This window comes from Entelurus aequoreus, linkage group LG18 (assembly GCF_033978785.1).
Source record: "Entelurus aequoreus isolate RoL-2023_Sb linkage group LG18, RoL_Eaeq_v1.1, whole genome shotgun sequence".
In the NCBI taxonomy this organism is placed as follows: Eukaryota; Metazoa; Chordata; class Actinopteri; order Syngnathiformes; family Syngnathidae; genus Entelurus; species Entelurus aequoreus.
Genome location: NC_084748.1, coordinates 38,869,106 through 38,891,355, shown reverse-complemented (window position 1 = coordinate 38,891,355; position 22,250 = coordinate 38,869,106). Strand labels below are relative to the sequence as shown.

The window sequence follows — 22,250 nt, the reverse complement described above, 5'->3', positions numbered from 1 at the left end:
GTGACCTGTATGGCTGTTGACCAAGTATGTCTTGCATTCACTTGTGTGTGTGAAAAGCCGTAGATATTATGTGACTGGGCCGGCACGCAAAGGCAGTGCCTTTAAGGTTTATTGGCGCTCTGTACTTCTCCCTACGTCCGTGTACACAGCGGCGTTTTAAAAAGTCATAAATTTTACTTTTTGAAGCCGATACCGATAATTTCCGATATCACATTTTAAAGCATTTATCGGCCAATAATATCAGCAGTCCGATATTATCGGACATCTCTACATTTAGGGATAGTATCGCCTTTGCGTCATTAATAGCTTGTAGAATGATTTTATTGGTTTGAAAACTCACAGTTTGCCCCCAAAGCCTCCCAATGGCTCAGGGACCTCATGTGACCCCAGTGACACTTCTCTGTATGTTTGTGATTTTTATTTTTGTTGTTACTTTTTTTTCCTTTTAGTCAGTTCGTGCGATTCGCTATCTGCTTGTGGTGAAGAGGAAGGCAGTACATTGCTACCCACTGTGACTGAAATGTAGGACGGGGGGTGAAAGGGGGTGTTATTATTTAACTTTTATTATTATTATATATACTGTATATATATATATTTTTTGTATTTGGGGTGGGAGGCCGGGGAACAAAAAAAGTGTCTCTTTTGTCAGTACCTGTATTATGAGTTCCCTATCAAATGAATAAATAAATATATATTAAAAAAAAGAGGTGGCAAACACACCTGGGGCCTCATGTATTAAAAGACTTGCGTGGATTTCCTACAAAAAAATGTATGCTCAAATCCAGAAAACGTTGTACGCACAAACAAATTCAGATGTACTAAAGTGTGCAATCGTATTAACATAAGCACATTTCTTTTGTACGTGGAATTGAGTGCACATGTTGGAGTGGCCACTCCTTGTCCACGCCCCAATCTAAATACACAAATCATATTTAAATTAGCCAAGTGCCTGAAGTTTCTCGATCGCACAGTCAGAGAACACAAAGATAATGAGCAAGACGGCAAAAAAGAAGACTTTCACCGACAATGGCTTGGAGGGGCTTCATGCTGGGGTGTAAAAATGTACACTATTCATTAGACATGTCCGATAATGGCTTTTTTGCCGATATCCGATATTGTCCAACTCTTAATTACCGATTCCAATATCAACCGATACGATATATACAGTCGTGGAATTAACACATTATTATGCCTAATTTTGTTGTGATGCCCCGCTGGATGCATTAAACAATGTAACAAGGTTTTCCAAAATAAATCGACTCAAGTTATGGAAAAAAATGCCAACATGGCACTGCCATATTTATTATGGAAGTCACAAAGTGCATTATTTTTTTTAACATGCCTCAAAACAGCAGCTTAGAATTTGGGACATGAGGTTGAGGTGTGGGGCGGGGAGATAAGGGGTAGCGGGGGGTGTATATTGTAGCGTCCCGGAAGAGTTAGTGCTGCAAGGGGTTCTGGGTATTTGTTCTGTTGTGTTTATGTTGTGTTACGGTGCGGATGTTCTCCTGAAATGTGTTTGTCATTCTTGTTTGGTGTGGGTTCACAGTGTAGCGCATATTTGTAACAGTGTTAAAGTTGTTTATACGGTCACCCTCAGTGTGACCTGTATGGCTGTTGACCAAGTATACTTTGCATTCACTTGTGTGTGTGAAAAGCCGTAGATATTATGTGATTGGGCCGGCACGCAAAGACAGTGCCTTTAAGGCACGCCCCCAATATTGTTGTCTGGGTGGAAATCGGGAGAAATTCGGGAGAATGGTTGCCCCGGGAGATTTTCGGGAGGGCCAATGAAATTCGGGAGTCTCCCGGGAAAATTGGGAGGGTTGGCAAGTATGACTAGGAGACGCAACTGCTCTGTTCTTTTCCCTACGTCCGTGTACCACTCCGTACAGAGGCGTTTTAAAAAGTCATAAATTTTACTTTTTGAAACCGGTACCGATAATTTCCGATATTACATTTTAAAGCATTTATCGGCCGATAATATCGGCAGTCCAATATTATCGGACATCTCTACTATTCATCTATTGTTCCAATTTAGTGCATCAGTGCATGCACCGGGGAAAAGGTGTGGTTTCGTATTTCACACTTTACATACAGGTTTTTAACATGTCTATACTTTGTACACAGAAACTAGACCAAGGGTCCCCAAACTTTTTGACTAGGGGGCCGTATTGGGTTACAAAAAATTTGGCCGGGGGCCGGGCTGTATATATATATATACATATATATATATGATTATATATATATGTATATATATATATATTCAGAGAGCGATGATGTCACTTTATCAATGGGAAAAAGCATTTTTAGAGAATACGATTTGCCTGACCGGCTAGGAGACACAGAGAGTAACAAGCGGTAGAAAATGGATTAGAAAGGACAGATTTAAAAAAATAATAATACGTTTTTTGTTTCTTTTTAAGTTTTTTGTTTTTTTAACTTGGGACTTCCCGTGGGCCAGATTTTGGACACGAGCCGTAGTTTGGGGGACCCCTGGACTAGACAATCAGGGGCTTATTTGACAGATTTTCCGATACGGTTTACCAAAAAAAAAAAACAGCAAGTCACTAACTTAAACCACTGACTCGTAATGATGCTGTCAAGATGGGAGATACAATTTGGGGGGTACATTTGCTCAATGTGCATGACGAGGATGAATATTCAGACAATTACATAAATAAGTGTATTCACCAAAAAGTCACAAATCGCACACAGTGCCATCCTGTGGTCTGTTCTCAACCATGCTGTTACTTAAAATGTAAGAATCATACGTTGAACACGGCCTCATCTCAAAAATGTTGCTTAATTCCATTTGTGCATCACATATCATCTGTACATTGATTGAATGAAAATGTTTCCTGTTGATATACATATAATTATCATATGATGGCGCTTTTACAGCAATGTGTGTGCAGTCGATAGCTCTGATTACATTAGGAAGACCAGCTGTTGCTTAAAACTACACTTTAATTCCGGCCTGTTCAGCCGCCTAGTACGGGAATTTGATACACTTATCTAACATGCTGATGATTGAATGTGTTTTTTTGCACTTTGCCTACCCTTTTATATCCATTTGTGTAATTGCACACACTGGGGTGTTTTATTTAGAGATATTATCGGCCGATAAATGCTTTAAAACAGTGGTTCTCAAACTTTTTTTGTCATCCCCCACTTTGGACAAGGGGGAGTTTTCAAGCCCCACCTGCCCCCATCGCCCCAACAGAACGCTAATGCCAAGCTTAACATTTTCAAATGTATTGAACATCAGGTTATATACATTCAAACTCAATAACATAAAATAACATCAAGTTCAATAATAAATAAAGTAACTGTGCAGCTGTGGTATAACTTGCATCATGTTCAATAATAAATAAAATAACTTGCATCAAGTTCAATAATAAATAAAACAAAAGTGTTATAACTTGCATCAAGTTCAATAATAAATAAAACAAAAGTGTTATAACTTGCTTAAAGTTCAATAATAAATAAAACAAGTGTTATAACTTGCATCAAGTTCAATAATAAATCAAAAGTGTTATAACTTGCATCAAGTTCAATAATAAATAAAAGAACTTGCATCAAGTTCAATAATAAATCAAATAAAAGTGCCACTTTGCAATCTTTGCAAAAAAAAAAAAGGAGGAGCTATGCATTCGGCAAGACAGGATTAGTGAACATGAGTTTTACAGTACTCCAGCATTAGTGGCTGCAATGAGCCTGTTTTGCACTGCACAGCTTTTCAAATCGGGGTTGCAGGCTTGACACTGCCACTCTTAGCCTGCTACCCATCCGCGCGAAAGTTTGTTCCACTTAGTCCCGCCCCCATTAGTTACTGTTGCTATGTCTGTCAAACTTTCGCTCCTACCTAGAAATTTAAAGCCTACAGGAAAAATAAGTAATTTACATGTATTTATAAAGCGGATTTCACAGACAGAATCACAAAGTGATTTACAGTGTGTATAGAAAATGAAACCATAGTAAAAAAAAAATCTAAGGAAATAATAAAAAATAAAACAATTTAAAGTGAAATTTCCTCCCGTTCTTCGCGCCCCACCTGTCATGTCTCTATTCCCCACCAGTGGGGCATGCCCCACACTTTGAGAAACGCTGCTTTAAAATGTAATATCGGAAATTATCGGTATCGGTTTCAAAAAGTAAAATTTATGACTTTTTAAAACGCCGCTGTACGGAGGGGTACACGGACATAGGGAGAATTACAGAGCAGTTGCGTCTCCTAGTCATACTTGCCAACCCTCCCGATTTTCCCGGGAGACTCACGAATTTCAGTGCTCCTCCTGAAAATCTCCCGGGGCAACCATTCTCCTGAATTTCTCCCGATTTTCACCCAGACAACAATATTGGGGGCATGCTTTAAAGGCACTGCCTTTGCGTGCCGGCCCAATCACACAATATCTACGGCTTTTCACACACACAAGTGAATGCAAGGAATACTTGGTCAACAGCCATACAGGTCACACTGAGGGTGTACGTATAAACAACTTTAACACTGTTACAAATATGCGCCACACTGTGAACCCACACCAAACAAGAATGACAAACACATTTCGGGAGAACATCCGCACCGTAAGACAACATAAACACAACAGAACAAATACCCAGAACCTCTTGCAGCACTAACTCTTCCGGGACACTACAATATACACCCCCCTCTAATAATAAGAATGCAAACTAGAGAATGATGTTGTCATTATCTCACATGACAGTTATTATTAGTTTATTGTATTTAATTAAATTTCCTTTCCAGCGCTGTTATTGTTGTTTCTACTTCCTGTTTTCCTCTATTTGCCACCACTTCTTCAGTCTGATTGCTGGAGTTTGCTAGCTAAACCTTGACTCAATACCGGTGAAGCTTTCTAAACACATCAGCATCATCATCACAAAATGGTCTTCTTTTTGAGGAAGCTACAGTAAATAGCATTATTGTTTGTTACGTTATAATACAAACGTACATGTGATCTCTGTCTGTTAGTTAGTTAGCAACATAACTCGAACAGTTACAAACGGATTTTGCTGAAACTTTCAGGAAATGTCAGACATGGGATAAAGAACAAGTGATTCGATTTTGGGAGTGGTCCAGATCCCCATCTGAATTCTGGATTTTTTTAAATGGATTTTTTACTATCGGGATATAGGGCCTGGTAGAGGTCTTCACACTCTGAATGTTTTTCAAGCTTCTATTTTGACTGTCCTTTGTTGACATAACATTTGAGGTCAATTAAAACCACTGAATAGGGGGACACTTCATAATCCGATGAGTCAACTAATCCGTTAAGAGAATCCAAAACATTTAATTATCAGAATAGTCGCAGCCCTGGTGGGAAACACTGATCTCCCTATTAATACAGTATGTCTCTCAAAGTGAAAGGTGCTGAGAACAATTGTGTGTTTTTTCAACAAACATGGTGACTAAAGCACCATGTATGTATTGCAGCATGTCATACCATGTCTATACTGCTCTGCATTACCACAGGGACCAAGTTGTCCGAAGTCTTCTTGTGCCGCTCCTTCTGACGTATCTTGTCTTTATGACTCTGAACAGACACGATGTATATTAGCTTCACATCAACTGAGCGGTCCAAGCAAGCAAACACAAAATAGCATGTACAATATAGTTTTTTATGACTTATAAAAATATTCAGAAAAACAATAATTGACACATGTGCTTGCCTTCCTCTGCCGGTGGTGGTGGTGGTGTTTGTCTTGTGATGGAGAAGTAGAGCGCCCCCTGGAATGACTGAAAGCACTACCTGTATTTTCACTCGAGCGCAGTTTCTTTTGCTGTAAAGGAAAAAAAAAAATACTGTAATAACAAATGATATAATACACGCACACACAGTGGGGGAATAAGTGTTGATCCCCTGTTCATTTTGTAAGTTTATACCTGAAAAAATATGTACATTTTTTAGTAGCTTTATTGTCACACAGAAACTGATTATTACTTATCCACTGCAGTACTTCAACATGAATATTAAAGTATGGACAGGGGTGTACAGAACTTTTTCACTTCCAATACAATATTGGAGCCATGAAGGCCTACTGAAATGAAATTTTTTAATTTAAACGGGGATAGCAGATCCATTCTATGTGTCATACTTGATCATTTCGCGATATTGCCATATTTTTGCTGAAAGGATTTAGTAGAGAACAACGACGATAAAGATCGCAACTTTTGGTATCTGATAAAATAAAGTCTTGCCCCTACCGGAAGTAGCGTGACGTAGTCAATTGAAAGGCTCCTCACATTTTCCTAATGTTTTCTCACATTTTCCTAATGTTTTCAACGCAGCTAGAGCGATTTGGACCGAGAAAGCGACGAATACCCCATTAATTTGAGCGAGGATGAAAGATTTGTGGATGAGGAACGTTCGAGTGAAGTACTAGAATGCAGTGCAAGACGTATCTTTTTTCGTTCTGACCGTAACTTAGGTACAAGCTGGCTCATTGGATTCCACACTCTCTCCTTTTTCTATTGTGAATAACGGATTTGTATTTTAAACCACCTCGGATACTATATCCTCTTGAAAAGGAGAGTCGAGAACGAGAAATGGACATTCACAGTGACTTTTATCTCCACGACAATACATCGACGAAACACTTTAGCTACGGAGCTAACGTGATAGCATCGTGCTTAACAGATAGAAACAAAATAAATAAATCCCTGACTGGAAGGATAGACAGAAGATCAACAATACTATTAAACCAGGGACTTGTAAATACACGGTTAATGCTTTCAAGCCTGGCGAAGGTTAACAATGCTGTTGCTAACGACGCCATTGAAGCTAACTTAGCAACCGGACATCACAGAGCTATGCTAAAAACATTAGCTATCCACCTACGCCAGCCAGCCCTCACCTGCTCATCAACACCCGTGCTCACCTGCGTTCCAGCAATCGACAATGCGACGAAGGACTTCACCCGATCACAGATGCGGTCGGCGAGACGGAGGAAGTTAAGGTGAGTTCGGCGGATAACGCGTCTGCTATCCATCTCTGTCTTCCTGGTTGTGTTGCTGTAGTCCACCGCTAATACACCGATCCCACCTACAACTTTCTTCTTTGCAGTCTCCATTGTTCATTAAACAAATTGCAAAAGATTCACCAACACAGATGTCCAGAATACTGTGGAATTTTGAAATGAAAACAGACCTTTTTTGTATTGTATTCAATGGGGTACCAATACTTCCGCATCAACTGATTCCGTCACGCGCATACGTCATCATATCTAGACGTTTTCAACCGGAAGTGTGGCGGAAATTTTTAATTTCAATTTATAAGTTAACCCGGCCGTATTGGCATGTGTTGCAATATTAAGATTTCATCATTGATATATAAACTATCAGACTGCGTGGTTGGTAGTAGTGGGTTTCAGTAGGCCTTTGAGTATCGGCTGATAACGATATTGATCCAACACAATATCAGCACTAATCATACATGCTTTTATTATTTTGTCATGTGGAATATTAGACAAAGTCAATTACCGTAATTTCCGGACTATAAGCCGCACCTGACTATAAGCCGCACCAGCTAAATTTAGGGGAAAATACAGATTGCTCCATATATAAGCCGCACCCGACTATAAGCCGCAGGGTTTTGATGTGTAATTAGCGTAGTATATAGGGGTTCCTGCTACCACGGAGGGGATTGTCGGGACAGAGATGACTATTTTGACCCATTTATTAACAATAAATCTTTCAATCATTCAATCAAACTTTCACATCTTTGACATGGCGAACAGCATTCGTGCAGAGTACAAATAATACAACGGTGCAAAGTCATACAAAGTGCTCGCCTGTACGTTATCAAAATAACCAGCCTACCGCTATATGAAAAGTCAGTCTTTAATCATTGTGTCATCGTCTTCCTCCTGCGTACTAAAACCACCGAAATCCTCTTTGTCGGTGTCGGAGAAGAACAGGCCGTAAATAAGCCGCACCCTTGTATAAGCCGCAGGGACCAGAACGAGGGGAAAAAGTAGCGGCTTATAGTCCGGAAATTACGGTAGTCAAACAGAGAACAATGGTTATATATATATTACTAACCGTCTGGAATGGACTTACAGTATGCTGTCTTACATTTAGTTGAAGAGGAGTGGTAATTGTTTTGGCGTCATTTAGCAAATGGTCTGTATTTACAAAACCCAAAACCAGTGAAGTTGGCACGTTGTGTAAATCGTAAATAAAAACAGAATACAATGATTTGCAAATCCTTTTCAACCTATATTCAATTGAATAGACTGCAAAGACAAAATACTTAACGTTTGAACTGGTAAACTTTGTTTTTTTTGCAAATATTAGCTTATTTGGAATTTGATGCCTGCAACATGTTTCAAAAAAGCTGGCACAAGTGGCAAAAAAGACTGAGAAAGTTGAGGAATGCTCATCAAACACTTATTTGGAACATCCCAAAGGTGAACAGGTTAATTGGGAACAGGTGGGTGCCATGATTGGGTATAAAAGCAGCTTCCATGAAATGCTCAGTCATTCACACACAAGGATGGGAAGAGGGTCACCACTTTGTGAACAAATGTGTGAGAAAATTGTCGAACAGTTTAAAAACAAAATTTCTCATCCAGCTATTGCAAGGAATTTAGGGATTTCACCATCTACGGTCCGTAATATCATCAAAAGGTTCAGAGAATCTGGAGAAATCACTCCACGTGAGCAGCAAGGCTGAAAACCAACATTGAAGGTCCGTGACCTTCAATCTCTCAGGCGGTACTGCCTCAAAAAGCAACATCAGTGTGTAAACCACATTGGCTAAGGGACACTTCAGAAAACCACTGTCAGTAACTACAGTTTGTCGCTACATCTGTAAGTGCAAGTTAAAACTACTATGCAAAGCGAAAGCCATTTATCAACAACACCCAGAAACGCCGCCGGCTTCGCTGGACCTGAGGTCATCTAAGGTGGACTGATGCAAAGTGGAAAAGTGTTCTGGGGTCTGACGAGTCCACATTTCAAATTGTTTTTGGAAACTGTGGAGGTTGTGTCCTCCGGACCAAAGAAGAAAAGAACCACCCGGACTGTTATAGGCGCAAAGTTCAAAAGCCAGCATCGTTGATGGTACGGGTGCATATTAGTACCCAAGGCATGGGTAACTTACACATCTGTGAAGGCACCATTAATGCTGAAAAATACATACAGGTTTTGGAGCAACATATGTTGCCATCCAAGCATCGTCATTTTCATGGACACCCCTGCTTATTTCAGCAAGACAATGCCAAGCCACATTCTGCACGTGTTACAACAGCGTGACTTCGTAGTAAAAGAGTGCGGGTACTAGACTGTATATTGTCTTTGCAGTCTATTAAATTGAATATAAGTTGAAAAGGATTTGCAAATCATTATATTCTGTTTTTATTTACGATTTACACAACGTGCCTAGTTTGGGGTTTTGTATATAGTGCTACATGAAACAATACTCAAAGCACTTCACATCATACATTAGATTCACATACACATTCACACACTAGTGGGCACAATAACTCATTAAGTTAAGCCCATGACGCAGTAAATTGAATGACTCAAGACACGTTTGTTACCGGATACTTTCTAATACGCTTTCGCCTTAGACTTTGTATGTGTAAGTACTATTTAGCTATAATTATTTGATACTTTATATTGTATACTTTATATTATATAATTTATATTGACAAATGTGCTGTTTTAGACTACAATTTTGTTCAATTAAGGAAGGACACTTCTTACGTATGTCTAGCTTGTGTGCTAATGTGTAGCTGCTAGCTCCTAGTAGTAGCATGTCGCCCACCATATGTTTGCCTTCTGTAAATGCCTCTACTAAAATACAAGAAAATACCAACTCTGTGTGCTTATTGGAGGACATTTAGATGTCCAGATTTGCACAAGCAAACACGCTGCAGGACTGCTTGTACCATATGGTAAATGGATGTTACTTAAATAGTGCTTTTCTACCTACGAGGTACTCAAAGCGCTTTGACACTATTACAATATTTATCTACTGAAGATGCAGCATCAGGAGCGACTGGGGGTTCAATGTCTCGCTCAAGGATACTTTGAAATGGTCACAGGGGGACTGAGGAATGAACCCACAACCTTCAAGTTGGGAGACAACTACCTGATGCATGTGCCCATAGATTTTCCCATCCTTATCATAATCATCCCATACATATGTTTTTACTGATATTGCACCAATATCATTATCAGATCGGGACACCACTGGTATGGACATACATTACTTTTTCAGACCAACACCGTATTCACTGCAAACTGGTCTAAGTCATAACATGCCGCTTCACGACTCTTCAGTCACTTTTAGTCACTATTGTGCTATCAATGACCCCCATTGACTGAGTGTTCTTATTTATCAGCGTCTTTGAGTACCTTTGAGAACTATGAACATTTGGGTGTTATTAGTAGTAATATTATCTATAGGTTTCAAATGACTGTGCCTCTTACCATTTTGTTATAGTGGTGCTTGCAGTAGCCACAATATTTGACATTGTCGGCTTCCGGACCTTCCTCCTCACACAGCAGACCTGCCATCTGAGCACTGAAACATTTCCACACAGTTGCTCAGACAGGAGAAGAGACAATAAATGCAATTATAGACATGCACCCCTCCCCCCACGAACACACAATAACTAAAAATAAATCTTGTCTTTACGGAATAAAAACCTTAAGACTGTTCATTGCACATTTAGATCTTCCTTCCAATGTTTTGTTCAATTGAAGTCGTCATCATTTGTCAGCTTTGAAATAACAGGAGAATAACAGCATAAAAATAGCTTTAAAAAAAAAAAAAAGGCAAATAAGTTGAATCCACTTTTGACCTCAGCAAAAATATCTTCTATTATTATAATATTTAATAATAATTATTTAAAAAGACTTACTTGCCTTTAAAAAAACGTTGCCTGATACACAACTGCCGATAGACAACTCAACACACTAAAGTAGTTGTGTAGTAAGCTACAACAAAGGTTATTCTTTTTTTACAGCTGTTATTTTGGTACAACAACTATATTTTCCCATTTAACTGACCAATGTATGCAAGTATTCTTGGGGATATTTCTGTAACGGAGTTTTAAAGAGACTGTGAAGCTCTGAAATTACGCGAGGTAAAACAGTATGAGGCGTTTGCCTCGCAGCCACACAATCACACTTACCAGGTGACATGGAATGCCTGTCTGCAGCCCTGTCTGTTACACGCCATGCATGCGCCACATGCCGCCTTGCTCTCTCGGCCGTGGTCCTCACAGATGTAACATGTCTGGTGAAAGAAAGGGGAAGAATTGATCAGATATCATATGTAGTATTATGTTTGAAATGTCTTGGTCACATTGCTAAAATTCAAATGATGCTGATAGCAGTGTTTCTCAGACAGTCATTTATTTGTCACAGGCCGCCACAAATAGATTAATCCTGTTAACCCTTGTTCATAAACACGTTATAATGGGTACAAAAAAATGCATGTAAATGATCATGTTGCACCGCTACGGCAACAAAATAGCCACCACACCTCAAAAATCAGGGATTTTTACGTGAAAACTACACTACCGTTCAAAAGTTTGGGGTCACCCAAACAATTTTGTGGAATAGCCTTCATTTCTAAGAACAAGAATAGACTGTCGAGTTTCAGATGAAAGTTCTCTTTTTCTGGCCATTTTGAGCGTTTAATTGACCCCACAAATGTGATGCTCCAGAAACTCAATCTGCTCAAAGGAAGGTCAGTTTTGTAGCTTCTGTAACGAGCTAAACTGTTTTCAGATGTGTGAACATGATTGCACAAGGGTTTTGTAATCATCAATTAGCCTTCTGAGCCAATGAGCAAACACATTGTACCATTAGAACACTGGAGTGATAGTTGCTGGAAATGGGCCTCTATACACCTATGTAGATATTGCACCAAAAACCAGACATTTGCAGCTAGAATAGTCATTTACCACATTAGCAATGTATAGAGTGTATTTCTTTAAAGTTAAGACTAGTTTAAAGTTATCTTCATTGAAAAGTACAGTGCTTTCCCTTCAAAAATAAGGACATTTCAATGTGACCCCAAACTTTTGAACAGTAGTGTAATTTAGGTAATACCTGTATATTGTTTTAATACATTTGAGATGTGTGGAAGTTTCTCGCCTCCGGGTTCCTCGGACCACCAAGCACTGACATGAGAGCTGGATCAGTTTCACAATATACCGGTAGTTTTATTCTGCAATAATTGTCTTGCTTTACAGCAATTGTTTTGTGTCTGTCTGTCTCTCTCTCGCTCTTGCTCCAACTCCAACACCTCTCTCCTCCCTAGCTGCTGCCTTTTAACAGAACGACAGGTGATTAGATAATCAGGCCCAGGTGGGCCATCCACGCACCTGTCGCTGATCTCGAAGCCGGTCCTGGCACACCCTGTTTTGCTGCAGGTCCGCTAATTAGTTAATACTATAGCCTATTATTTACATAATTAGCTTGAATAGCAGAATACTAGACCATATAGTCTATTATTTACATAATTAGCTTCAAAAACATCTCAAATATCATAACAATGTTCCTCCTTACTTTTTTTTCTAAAAGTGCATCAACCAACAGAGTTGGCACTTGGCAAATGTTAGGAGATAAAAAAAAAAGTTTAAGAGAAAGGTATTCTAAGTTAATCAATATATTTCTTGTTCAAACCTATGAAAACAACCTTAATTTTAAGAATACTACTGACAGTTAGTTTCGTCTAACTTTACACCGTGTGCGTCTTTGAATCTCCATTTGGACATCTCTGTCTGGAGTTTCCACGTTCTCCCTGTGTGTCTGTGGGTTTTCTCTGGGTACTCCGGCTTCTTCCCACACTTCAAAAATATGCATGTTAGGTTAACTGGAGACTCTAAATTGCCAATCGGTTTGAATATGTGCGTGAATTATTGTTTGTCTGTATGTGCCCTGTGATTGGCCGGCGACCCGTTTAGGGTGTTTCCTGCTTCTCACCCAATGTCAGCTGGGGTAGGCTCCAGCTTACCCTTGTGACCCTTATGAGGATAGGCGAAATAGAAAACGTATGGATGCACAAATTTGTTTTGCCAATTTTCGTTAGACTGTCTAGCGCAGGGGTCCCCAAACTTTTTGACTCGGGGGCCGCATTGGGTTAAAACAATTTGGCCGGGGGCCGGGCTCTGTGTGTGTGAATATATATATATATATATATACACATATATACATATACACATACATACATATATATATATACATACATATATATATATATACATATATATATATATACATATATATATATATATATATATATATATATGTATATATATATATATATATATATATATATATATATATATATATATATACATATATATATATATATATATATATATATATATATATATATATATAATAAATATATATATATATATATATATATATATAATAAATATATATATATATAATATATAATATATATATATATATATATATATATATATACAATATGTATATACAGTATATATATATATATATATATATATATATATATATAAATAATAACGCGCGATGATGTCACAATATGATTTGCCTGAACGGCTAGGAGACACCGTGAGTAGCAAGCGGTACAAAGTGGATAAGAAAAGACAGGAAATTTTTTTTTTTTAAAATAAAAAAAATGTTATACTTGGGACTTCCCGCGGGCCTGATTTTGGACGCTGGGGGGCCGGATACGGCCCGCGGGCCGTAGTTTGGGGACCCCTGGTCTAGCGGCATTAGAGCTCAACCTTCCATCCTTCATCCCGCATAATTGTATTACTTTCTTTCAGTTTATTCCAAACTGCATTATTGATTTAACGTGATTCCTACATGTATGTGCATTTCATGTATATATTGATGTACGTTCCTTTGTGTGCTTAGTTCACTTCATTGTGGAGTCTATCAATAAATCACCTAAAGTTCTTTAATTCCATCTCGAATTCAAAGGACCGTTTACATATTTGTCAAATTAAATCACAACATTCATGGAGAGCAGAATATAGTACAGCCTGTGTTGCATTTTACAATGAGCAGCAACTTTTTTTTAGCCTTTTAGAAGAAAATATATGTATCATCGCTGGTTATGCAAATTATATGATGACATCATATTGACCACGCTCTGAGCCACACCCCGACCGCCTCAAATTTATTGGCAAATTATCATTTATCATAAAAAATCTGGGTTAAACCCTGGACTGTTTGTGAATGTATCCCGTCATTACAGAAGCCACTAGAAATACTTAACTGTTTATTTTGATGATAAAACTGATGCGACATGGTTTTGTCTAGGTATGTACCGATTGATCGGCCACCTATTAGTACTTGCCGATTCCCATGAAAAAGTATGTGATCTGACAATGCAGATTATTGCTTTTCAATGCCGATCCCTTTTGACTGGCTGATAAAGGTGGCTAGCAGCTAACTAAGTATGTAATACACAGTGTGGAGACGCTTCCATCCATCCATTTTCTACCGTTTGTCCCTTTCAGGGTCGCGGGGGGTGCTGGAGCCCATCTCAGCTGCACTCGGGCCGATAGGCGCTTCCAAAAGTTAATAGTCATGACCTCCATTGGTGGCTTTTTCTCTTTGTTTGGTATTTTCCTGTAGCAGTTTCATGTCTTCCTTTGAGCGATATTTCCCGCATCTACTTTGTTTTAGCAATCAAGAATATTTCAGTTGTTTTTATCCTTCTTTGTGGGGACATTGTTGATTGTCATGTCATGTTCGGTTGTACATTGTGGACGCCGTCTTTGCTCCACAGTAAGTCTTTGCTGTCGTCCAGCATTCTGTTTTGTTTACTTTGTAGCAAGTTCAGTTTCAGTTTTGTTCTGCATAGCCGTCACTAAGCTTCAATGCCTTTTCTTAAGGGCACTCACCTTTTGTTTATTTTTGGTTTAAGCATTAGACACATTTTTACCTGCACCCTGCCTCCCGCTGTTTCCGACATCTACAAAGCAATTAGCTACCGGCTGCCACCTACTGATATGGAAGAGTATTACACGGTTACTCTGCCGAGCTCTAGACAGCACCGACACTCAACAACAACACATCATTTGCAGACTATAATCACTGGTTTGCAGAAAATATTTTTAACCCAAATACCGTAATTTCCGGACTATAAGCCGCTACTTTTTCCCCTCGTTCTGGTCCCTGCGGCTTATACAAGGGTGCGGCTTATTTACGGCCTGTTCTTCTCCGACACCGACAAAGAGGATTTCGGTGGTTTTAGTACGCAGGAGGAAGACGATGAGACAATGATTAAAGACTGACTTTTCATATACCGGTAGGCTGGTTATTTTGATAACGTACAGGCGAGCACTTTGTATTACTTTTCATTCATTTTTCATGTATTTATTTATTTCAGGCAATGACAAAAACGTACAAGTTGACAAAACATAATATAAATTAATATAGTGCATTATTGTCCAGTTTTGCCTGAAAGGGAGTGGGAAGAAGATAACGTATTTAATCCCACCCCCAGTTCTCCATTCAGTGATTATTCACATGAGTTTCACTCTCACTTTGTTCAAGGATTATATTACAGATGTTGTATCATAGTGGCATTACCATAGGTAACAATAATTATTACACTAACAATCATTTGTATCAACAATGTAGGAATAATGAATATACCAACAATGGTAATAGACATCATAGCAATAATGGTAATAGACAACATAGCAATAATGGTAAGGAAACATTGAGCAAATGTTACACTTGGAGACAGAGTACATCAGCAGGTCAAATTAAAGACCCTCATCTCTATATTTGAACCAGACCCCATGTTTGTTTAATAGTTTAAATCGATTAATAGTTTGGCATTGCTTGTGTTGTAAGTCCAGTTAGTTCCATAGTTTTGCACCGTTGTATTATTTGTACTCTGCATGAATGCTGTTCGCCATGTCAAAGATGTGAAAGTTTGATTGAATGATTGAAAGATTTATTGTTAATAAATGGGACGCTTTGCGTTCCCAAACAGTCATCTCTGTCCCGACAATCCCCTCCGTGGTAGCAGGAACCCCTATATACTACGCTAATTACACATCAAAACCCTGCGGCTTATAGTCGGGTGCGGCTTATATATGGAGCAATCTGTATTTTCACCTAAAGTTAGCTGGTGCGGCTTATAGTCAGGTGCGGCTTATAGTCAGGAAATTACGGTAGGTGAAATTAGATAATCTCCCACGGCACACCAGACTGTATGTCACGGCACACTAGTGTGCCGCGGCACAGTGGTTGAAAAACACTGGGCTGGAGGACCAGGTTAAACAGGTTACACACTGAATAAATACAAGGAGCAGGTAACAAAAAGGTATGCTAATCCCTAAACTAGCCACTAAACTATCTTGAAACAACACAAGAAATAAGTGCTCAGTAAAGTTTAAGAAGTGTAGATAGGAGCACTGTACGTCAGAAGGTAAGCAGTTATTACCAGAAAATACCAAGCAAATATATATTTGGTGTGTAGCGACCACTAGTGTACACATAAGGGGAGAACGGATCAATTCATATATCGCTAGTGTTGATAGCAGGGGCAGTATCAGTAAATTGTCGATACTTAAGCTATAAGATTAATAGTGACATTTTTACAAAATCAGTTTTTTGTTTTTTTGTGTGTGTTGTTTACAAAATTTGGGAACAATTCCCAGAACACAGAAGGACTTTGAGGGCAGAAACCAAGGGATTTAAAAAAAAGTAGTAGATAGTACTTTTTGCTTTTGTTTTTGTTTACTATTGATTTTGTTTGGATAAAACAATTGCATGTAATAAAATACTATGTTGATCTTGTTACAATGTCAATAGCACTTACTTTAAATAAATGTACCTGGTAAAAATATTCAAGTAAACATGTGATCGTGATTGGCCGATCTCACTGATGGATGATCGGTATTGGAATCGGCAGAGTAAAACCCTGATCGGAGCATGTGTGTAACTAATGACTCCCGGGCGCGGCCACCGCTGCTGCCCACTGCTCCCCTCACCTCCCAGGGGGTGATCAAGGGTGATGGGTCAAATGCAGAGAATAATTTCGCCACACCTAGTGTGTGTGTGACAATCATCGGTACTTTAACTTTAATAGTGTGTGCTTGCTGTGATGATACGTACACTAAGGAGGACGAGAAACAGGAGCAGGACAAAAGAAAGGCATGCAGGCTCTTTCCTTTTTTATCTCAGCCAGTTTCGTCCTTTGTCCCTTAGTCTCTCAGTCTCGGTCTCGGTCTACACAGCACAACCCCACACGGCTTTCACCACAATTTGCCACATTCTAGATTCCGTAAGAATGCCGTAAAAACGACCACGTCCTTGTGTGGCTGCTTCAGTGCTTTGAATACTTCCAGTGTCGGCTTAACATTCGGCCCCTTTTTTTGGTCTTTCGGACAAAAGCAGGCAGGTTTAATAATGGCTCAATATTCCCGCCTTGAACATGCTGTGTAAAAGAGGCTTATGTTACTCTCAAAGAACATCAGCTTTGAAATGGAAGAAGGACGCGGAGAGAGTCACATGGATCTTGCAGAGAGGGAAGAAGGGCTTCTCAGGTTTTCAGGATCCAGCGTAATGCTGTCGAGGAATGCGGGCTGCAGAATACGGATGAATGGTTCTGACAAGGGAAAGCTGCATGCAATTCATTGTAATATGAAACTGCTACACTCACATGTGTGCATTACATGCTGACACAAAAAGCTCCTATCAGCATCTGCATGGTTCCTTAGACAAGATATTATTTTCTATGCAACGTGCAATGATTTGAAGGGCTCGTTTTGACAACAAACTCCCACTAAACAGTTGTGGTGGAAAAATTTACCCAAACACCACCAGCAATATAAGAAAGGGGCACGATGAGATTAGTGATGGGCAATATCATATATTTTTGATTCACTATTCGCTTTGTTTCAGCAAAACAAAGTCAATAGTACACAATAACTAAACAAAAGTCAAAACTACCATCTACTACTCTTTTAAATCATTTGGTGTTTGCTCTCAAAGTCCTCCTGTGTCAAACCAATTATTTCCTGACTTAAACCCCATTGAGAACATGTGGACAAGGCTGAAGAAACAAGTCCATGTCGGAATACCAACAAATTTACCTGAACTGCACCAATTTTGTCAAGAGGAGTGGTCAAAAATTCAACCAGATGCTTGCCAGAAGCTTGTGGATGGCTACCAAAAGCGCCTTATTACAGTGATACTTGCCAAGGGACATGTAAGCAAATATTAACATTGCTGTATGTATACTTTTGACCCAGCAGATTTGCTCACATTTTCAGTAGACCCATTATAAATTCATAAAAGAACCAAAATTCATGAATGTTTTTTGTGACAAACAAGTATGTGCTCCAATCACTCTATCACAAAAAAATAAGATTTGTAGAAATTATTGGAAACTCAAGACAGCCATGACATTATGTTCTTCACAAGTGTATGTAAACTTTTAACCACGACTGTATATATATATATATATATATATATATATATATATATATATATATATATATATATATATATATATATATAAACAAGTATCAACAAATTATAGTTGCATATTTACTTACACATACAAAGTCTCTAAGGCAGAAGTGTATTAGAATTAACCAGTAACAAACGGGTAAGGGATTATTCAACTTACTGCATCGTGTGCTTAACTTAATGAATTTTTGTTGCCATTGGGTGTCCCCAAAAAACGATTACCGCTCCACTTTAACTAAAAGACAGCAAAAGTCAATTCCAGATGGTTAATAATTAGTAGATTTGTGTTTTGCCATACCTATAAATGTTCTCTGTTTGACTAATTTCACTTGATCAAACCTTTTTCTAACATTCCACAAAACAAATTAATAAAATAATATTAAAACAATAATATCGCGCTGATATACTATCGGCTCAATATTGGTATTGGCCAATACTTATGGCTCTAATATCGGTATCGTATCGGAAATAAAAACGTTGTTTTGAGATTCCCTTATTGAAAACAAAAAATATATTCTAAAAATATAATATTGATCTAATAACTCTATTATCGATCATATACTGATGCTACCCTTAGAACTGACACTACTGATAAATGGATCAATCTGCCCCGCCCTCCCCTTGTATGTAGCCTGGCTGCCACACACCAACAGACACTGGTGCTCCTCAGTTAGTTATATTATCCTCTCTCTAAAACCTTATTGATCTACTTGTTAATTTCCTTTGAAAGTACCAGTTGAGTGGAAAAACAAGCTGCCTCTATATTGAAACTATTATCATGTATACACTACCGTTCAAAAGTTTGGGGTCACATTGAAATGTCCTTATTTTTGAAGGAAAAGCACTGTACTTTTCAATGAAGATAACTTTAAACTAGTCTTAACTTTAAAGAAATAAACTCTATACATTGCTAATGTGGTAAATGACTATTCTAGCTGCAAATGTCTGGTTTTTGGAGCAATATCTACATAGGTGTATAGAGGCCCATTTCCAGCAACTATCACTCCAGTGTTCTAATGGTACAATGTGTTTGCTCATTGGCTCAGAAGGCTAATTGATGATTAGAAAACCCTTGTGCAATCATGTTCACACATCTGAAAACAGTTTAGCTCGTTACAGAAGCTACAAAACTGACCTTCCTTTGAGCAGATTGAGTTTCTGGAGCATCACATTTGTGGGGTCAATTAAACGCTCAAAATGGCCAGAAAAAGAGAACTTTCATCTGAAACTCGACAGTCTATTCTTGTTCTTAGAAATGAAGGCTATTCCACAAAATTGTTTGGGTGACCCCAAACTTTTGAACGGTAGTGTATATGATGTATGACACCGAAAGACTTAGAACGTTTGCGAGTAAATATATATGATCAAAATAGCATCAATCTTACAGAGATTAATAGCCATTTTAAGAGATAATGAGCTATCCAAGCAGGTGATTGCGTGACGTAGAGGTCGGAACTGCAGATACCTTCTCCACCAACAATGATGCAAATCATGCAGACTTTGTGAGAGTCAACAACATTAACTTTGAGGAAAATGATGATCCAGAAACGTGTATTGTTGATCTTGAATATAAGGAGGATGAGCTACAAGTTTTAGAAGCTGTGCTACACAGATCCAGCTTTAGTGAAACGCTAAGCATCATGGAGCAGTATTGCTAAGTTCTAAACAAGAAATACAAACTACGAACATGATAAAACGATAACTTACTGTACAATGTCTGCTCTAACTTTGATGACGACTGATAGGATGCTCATATCTTCCCCTTTAGATGAAGCATTAATCAGGATGCACGTGAAGGGTTGGCATGGGTATAAGTAGAATGTCACAGATGAACAACTCCTAGATTTATGGCTAAATCCTCTTAATATCCAGATGAGAGGCAGGATTTATAATCTACAATAACTTTGACGAGCCAAAACGCGATCATGCGGTAAAGTAAAGCAGCAGAGGGCTACTTAGGTGTGCGCTATCAATCCGACACTAAAAAATTGTTTGTCTGTGTTAGCGCTTAAAATAACAACATTGCTAATATTTCGTTAATATTTAGGTCACAACATGTATATAGGGTATTGTTAGCGGGTTTTGGATGGTTATTTCGAGGGTTTTGTGGGCGGAATAGAGAGCCCCCATTGACGGACTATTTATGTACCGTAATTTCCGGACTATAAGCCGCTACTTTTTCCCCTCGTTCTGGTCCCTGCGGCTTATACAAGGGTGCGGCTTATATACGGCCTGTTCTTCTCCGACACCGACGAAGAGGATTTCGGTGGTTTTAGTACGCAGGAGGAAGACGATGACACAATGATTAAAGACTGACTTTTCATATACCGGTAGGCTGGTTATTTTGATAACGTACAGGCGAGCACTTTGTATTACTTTGCCCCGTTGTATTATTTGTACTCTGCACGAATGCTGTTCGCCATGTCAAAGATGTGAAAGTTTGATTGAATGATTGAAAGATTTATAGTTAATAAATGGGACGCTTTGCGTTCCCAAACAGTCATCTCTGTCCCGACAATCCCCTCCGTGGTAGCAGGAACCCCTATATACTACGGTAATTACACATCAAAACCCTGCGGCTTATAGTCGGGTGCGGCTTATATGTGGAGCAATCTGTATTTTCCCCTAAATTTAGCTGGTGCGGCTTATAGTCAGGTGCGGCTTATAGTCCGGAAATTACGGTATTTATGACTTAGAATGCATAAAAAAAAACACAGCAAATGTGTTCATGTCATATATAGGGACTGTGAAATATAGACATAACATCTCTCTCTAATGTTTGTTTGCATATTTCCAGTATGACTGATCTCATACTATGGTCAGAGTGCAGAAGTGTTACTCCAGGGACGTCAATCTACAGAAATTACCAAAAATGTTCGGAGTGGAATATTCAAAATGGCTGACTGAATTTGTGGCATTTTGTGATGTTTGGTTGTTTTTACATACTTTACGGATTGCAAATATAGTTGGATATGGTTTAATGGATACAATGGAACACAATTAAGCATGTAACGTCAACTTGTTTTTCCACTCTACTGGTTTAATAGCTGCTTACTTTCTTCAGTAATACGGTTCCATCTACACTTAAACTTTGCTAAGTACTTATTTTTTGGTGTTGTTTCAACCTAGCTTAGCCGCTAACGTACAATATGTCTGCTCCCGCTTGTTTTTACTCATTGTGAAACATGTTTAGCCTCGTCCTCCAGTGATAATTCTACATAGTTTATTTACCGCAATGGAGGATTGTTAATCAAGGGGAGCGGCTCCACACTGTGTATTTTAGCTGTTAGCCACCTTTGTCAGCCAGGGGTCCAAAAATACATTTGCGATCGGTGTTTACATTATTAGTCACTGGCCGTTCACATACGTTTTCAAGAAAATCAGCTGCTACTCGTTGGTGGCCGATCGATTGGAGTATCCCTTCTTAAAACAATTTTAAAAACAGCTTTGTGAATGAACATAAACTAACAGCATGAAACAAATATCTGCTTAGCCAGCAATAGAGACAAAAATCATTTTAAAATGTGTACATCCAAAATCTGTTCTGTTTATAACTGTGATATCCCAATGCCTCTAGGCAGGTTACTTTTAAGTAACAATATTTAAAATATCGGAAAATTTGTACTGAATGTATGTGACATTTTCCCAAGATATGTTTTTGTACGCACTAGACTGGTCACCAGTCAATCACAATACACTTTCAGACACGGACATTGTGGTCATGGGAAAAATAAACATCAAATCAAAACCTCACAAACATAAAACATTACCA

General features: G+C 38.6%; 1 protein-coding gene across 2 annotated transcripts in view; it reads right to left on the bottom strand.

The window, feature by feature from the left end:
• Positions 1–22,250, bottom strand: part of LOC133634121 (protein AF-17-like) — an 85,131-nt gene that overhangs the window by 40,807 nt on the left and 22,074 nt on the right. For both annotated transcript variants that reach the window (XM_062027146.1, XM_062027147.1), the window contains exons 5-8: positions 11,167–11,270; positions 10,460–10,553; positions 5,692–5,802; positions 5,466–5,555 (exon numbers count right to left, since the gene is read on the bottom strand). In XM_062027146.1, coding sequence (XP_061883130.1) covers positions 5,466–5,555; positions 5,692–5,802; positions 10,460–10,553; positions 11,167–11,270 — 399 coding nt within the window. The remainder of the gene's footprint in view (positions 1–5,465; positions 5,556–5,691; positions 5,803–10,459; positions 10,554–11,166; positions 11,271–22,250) is intronic.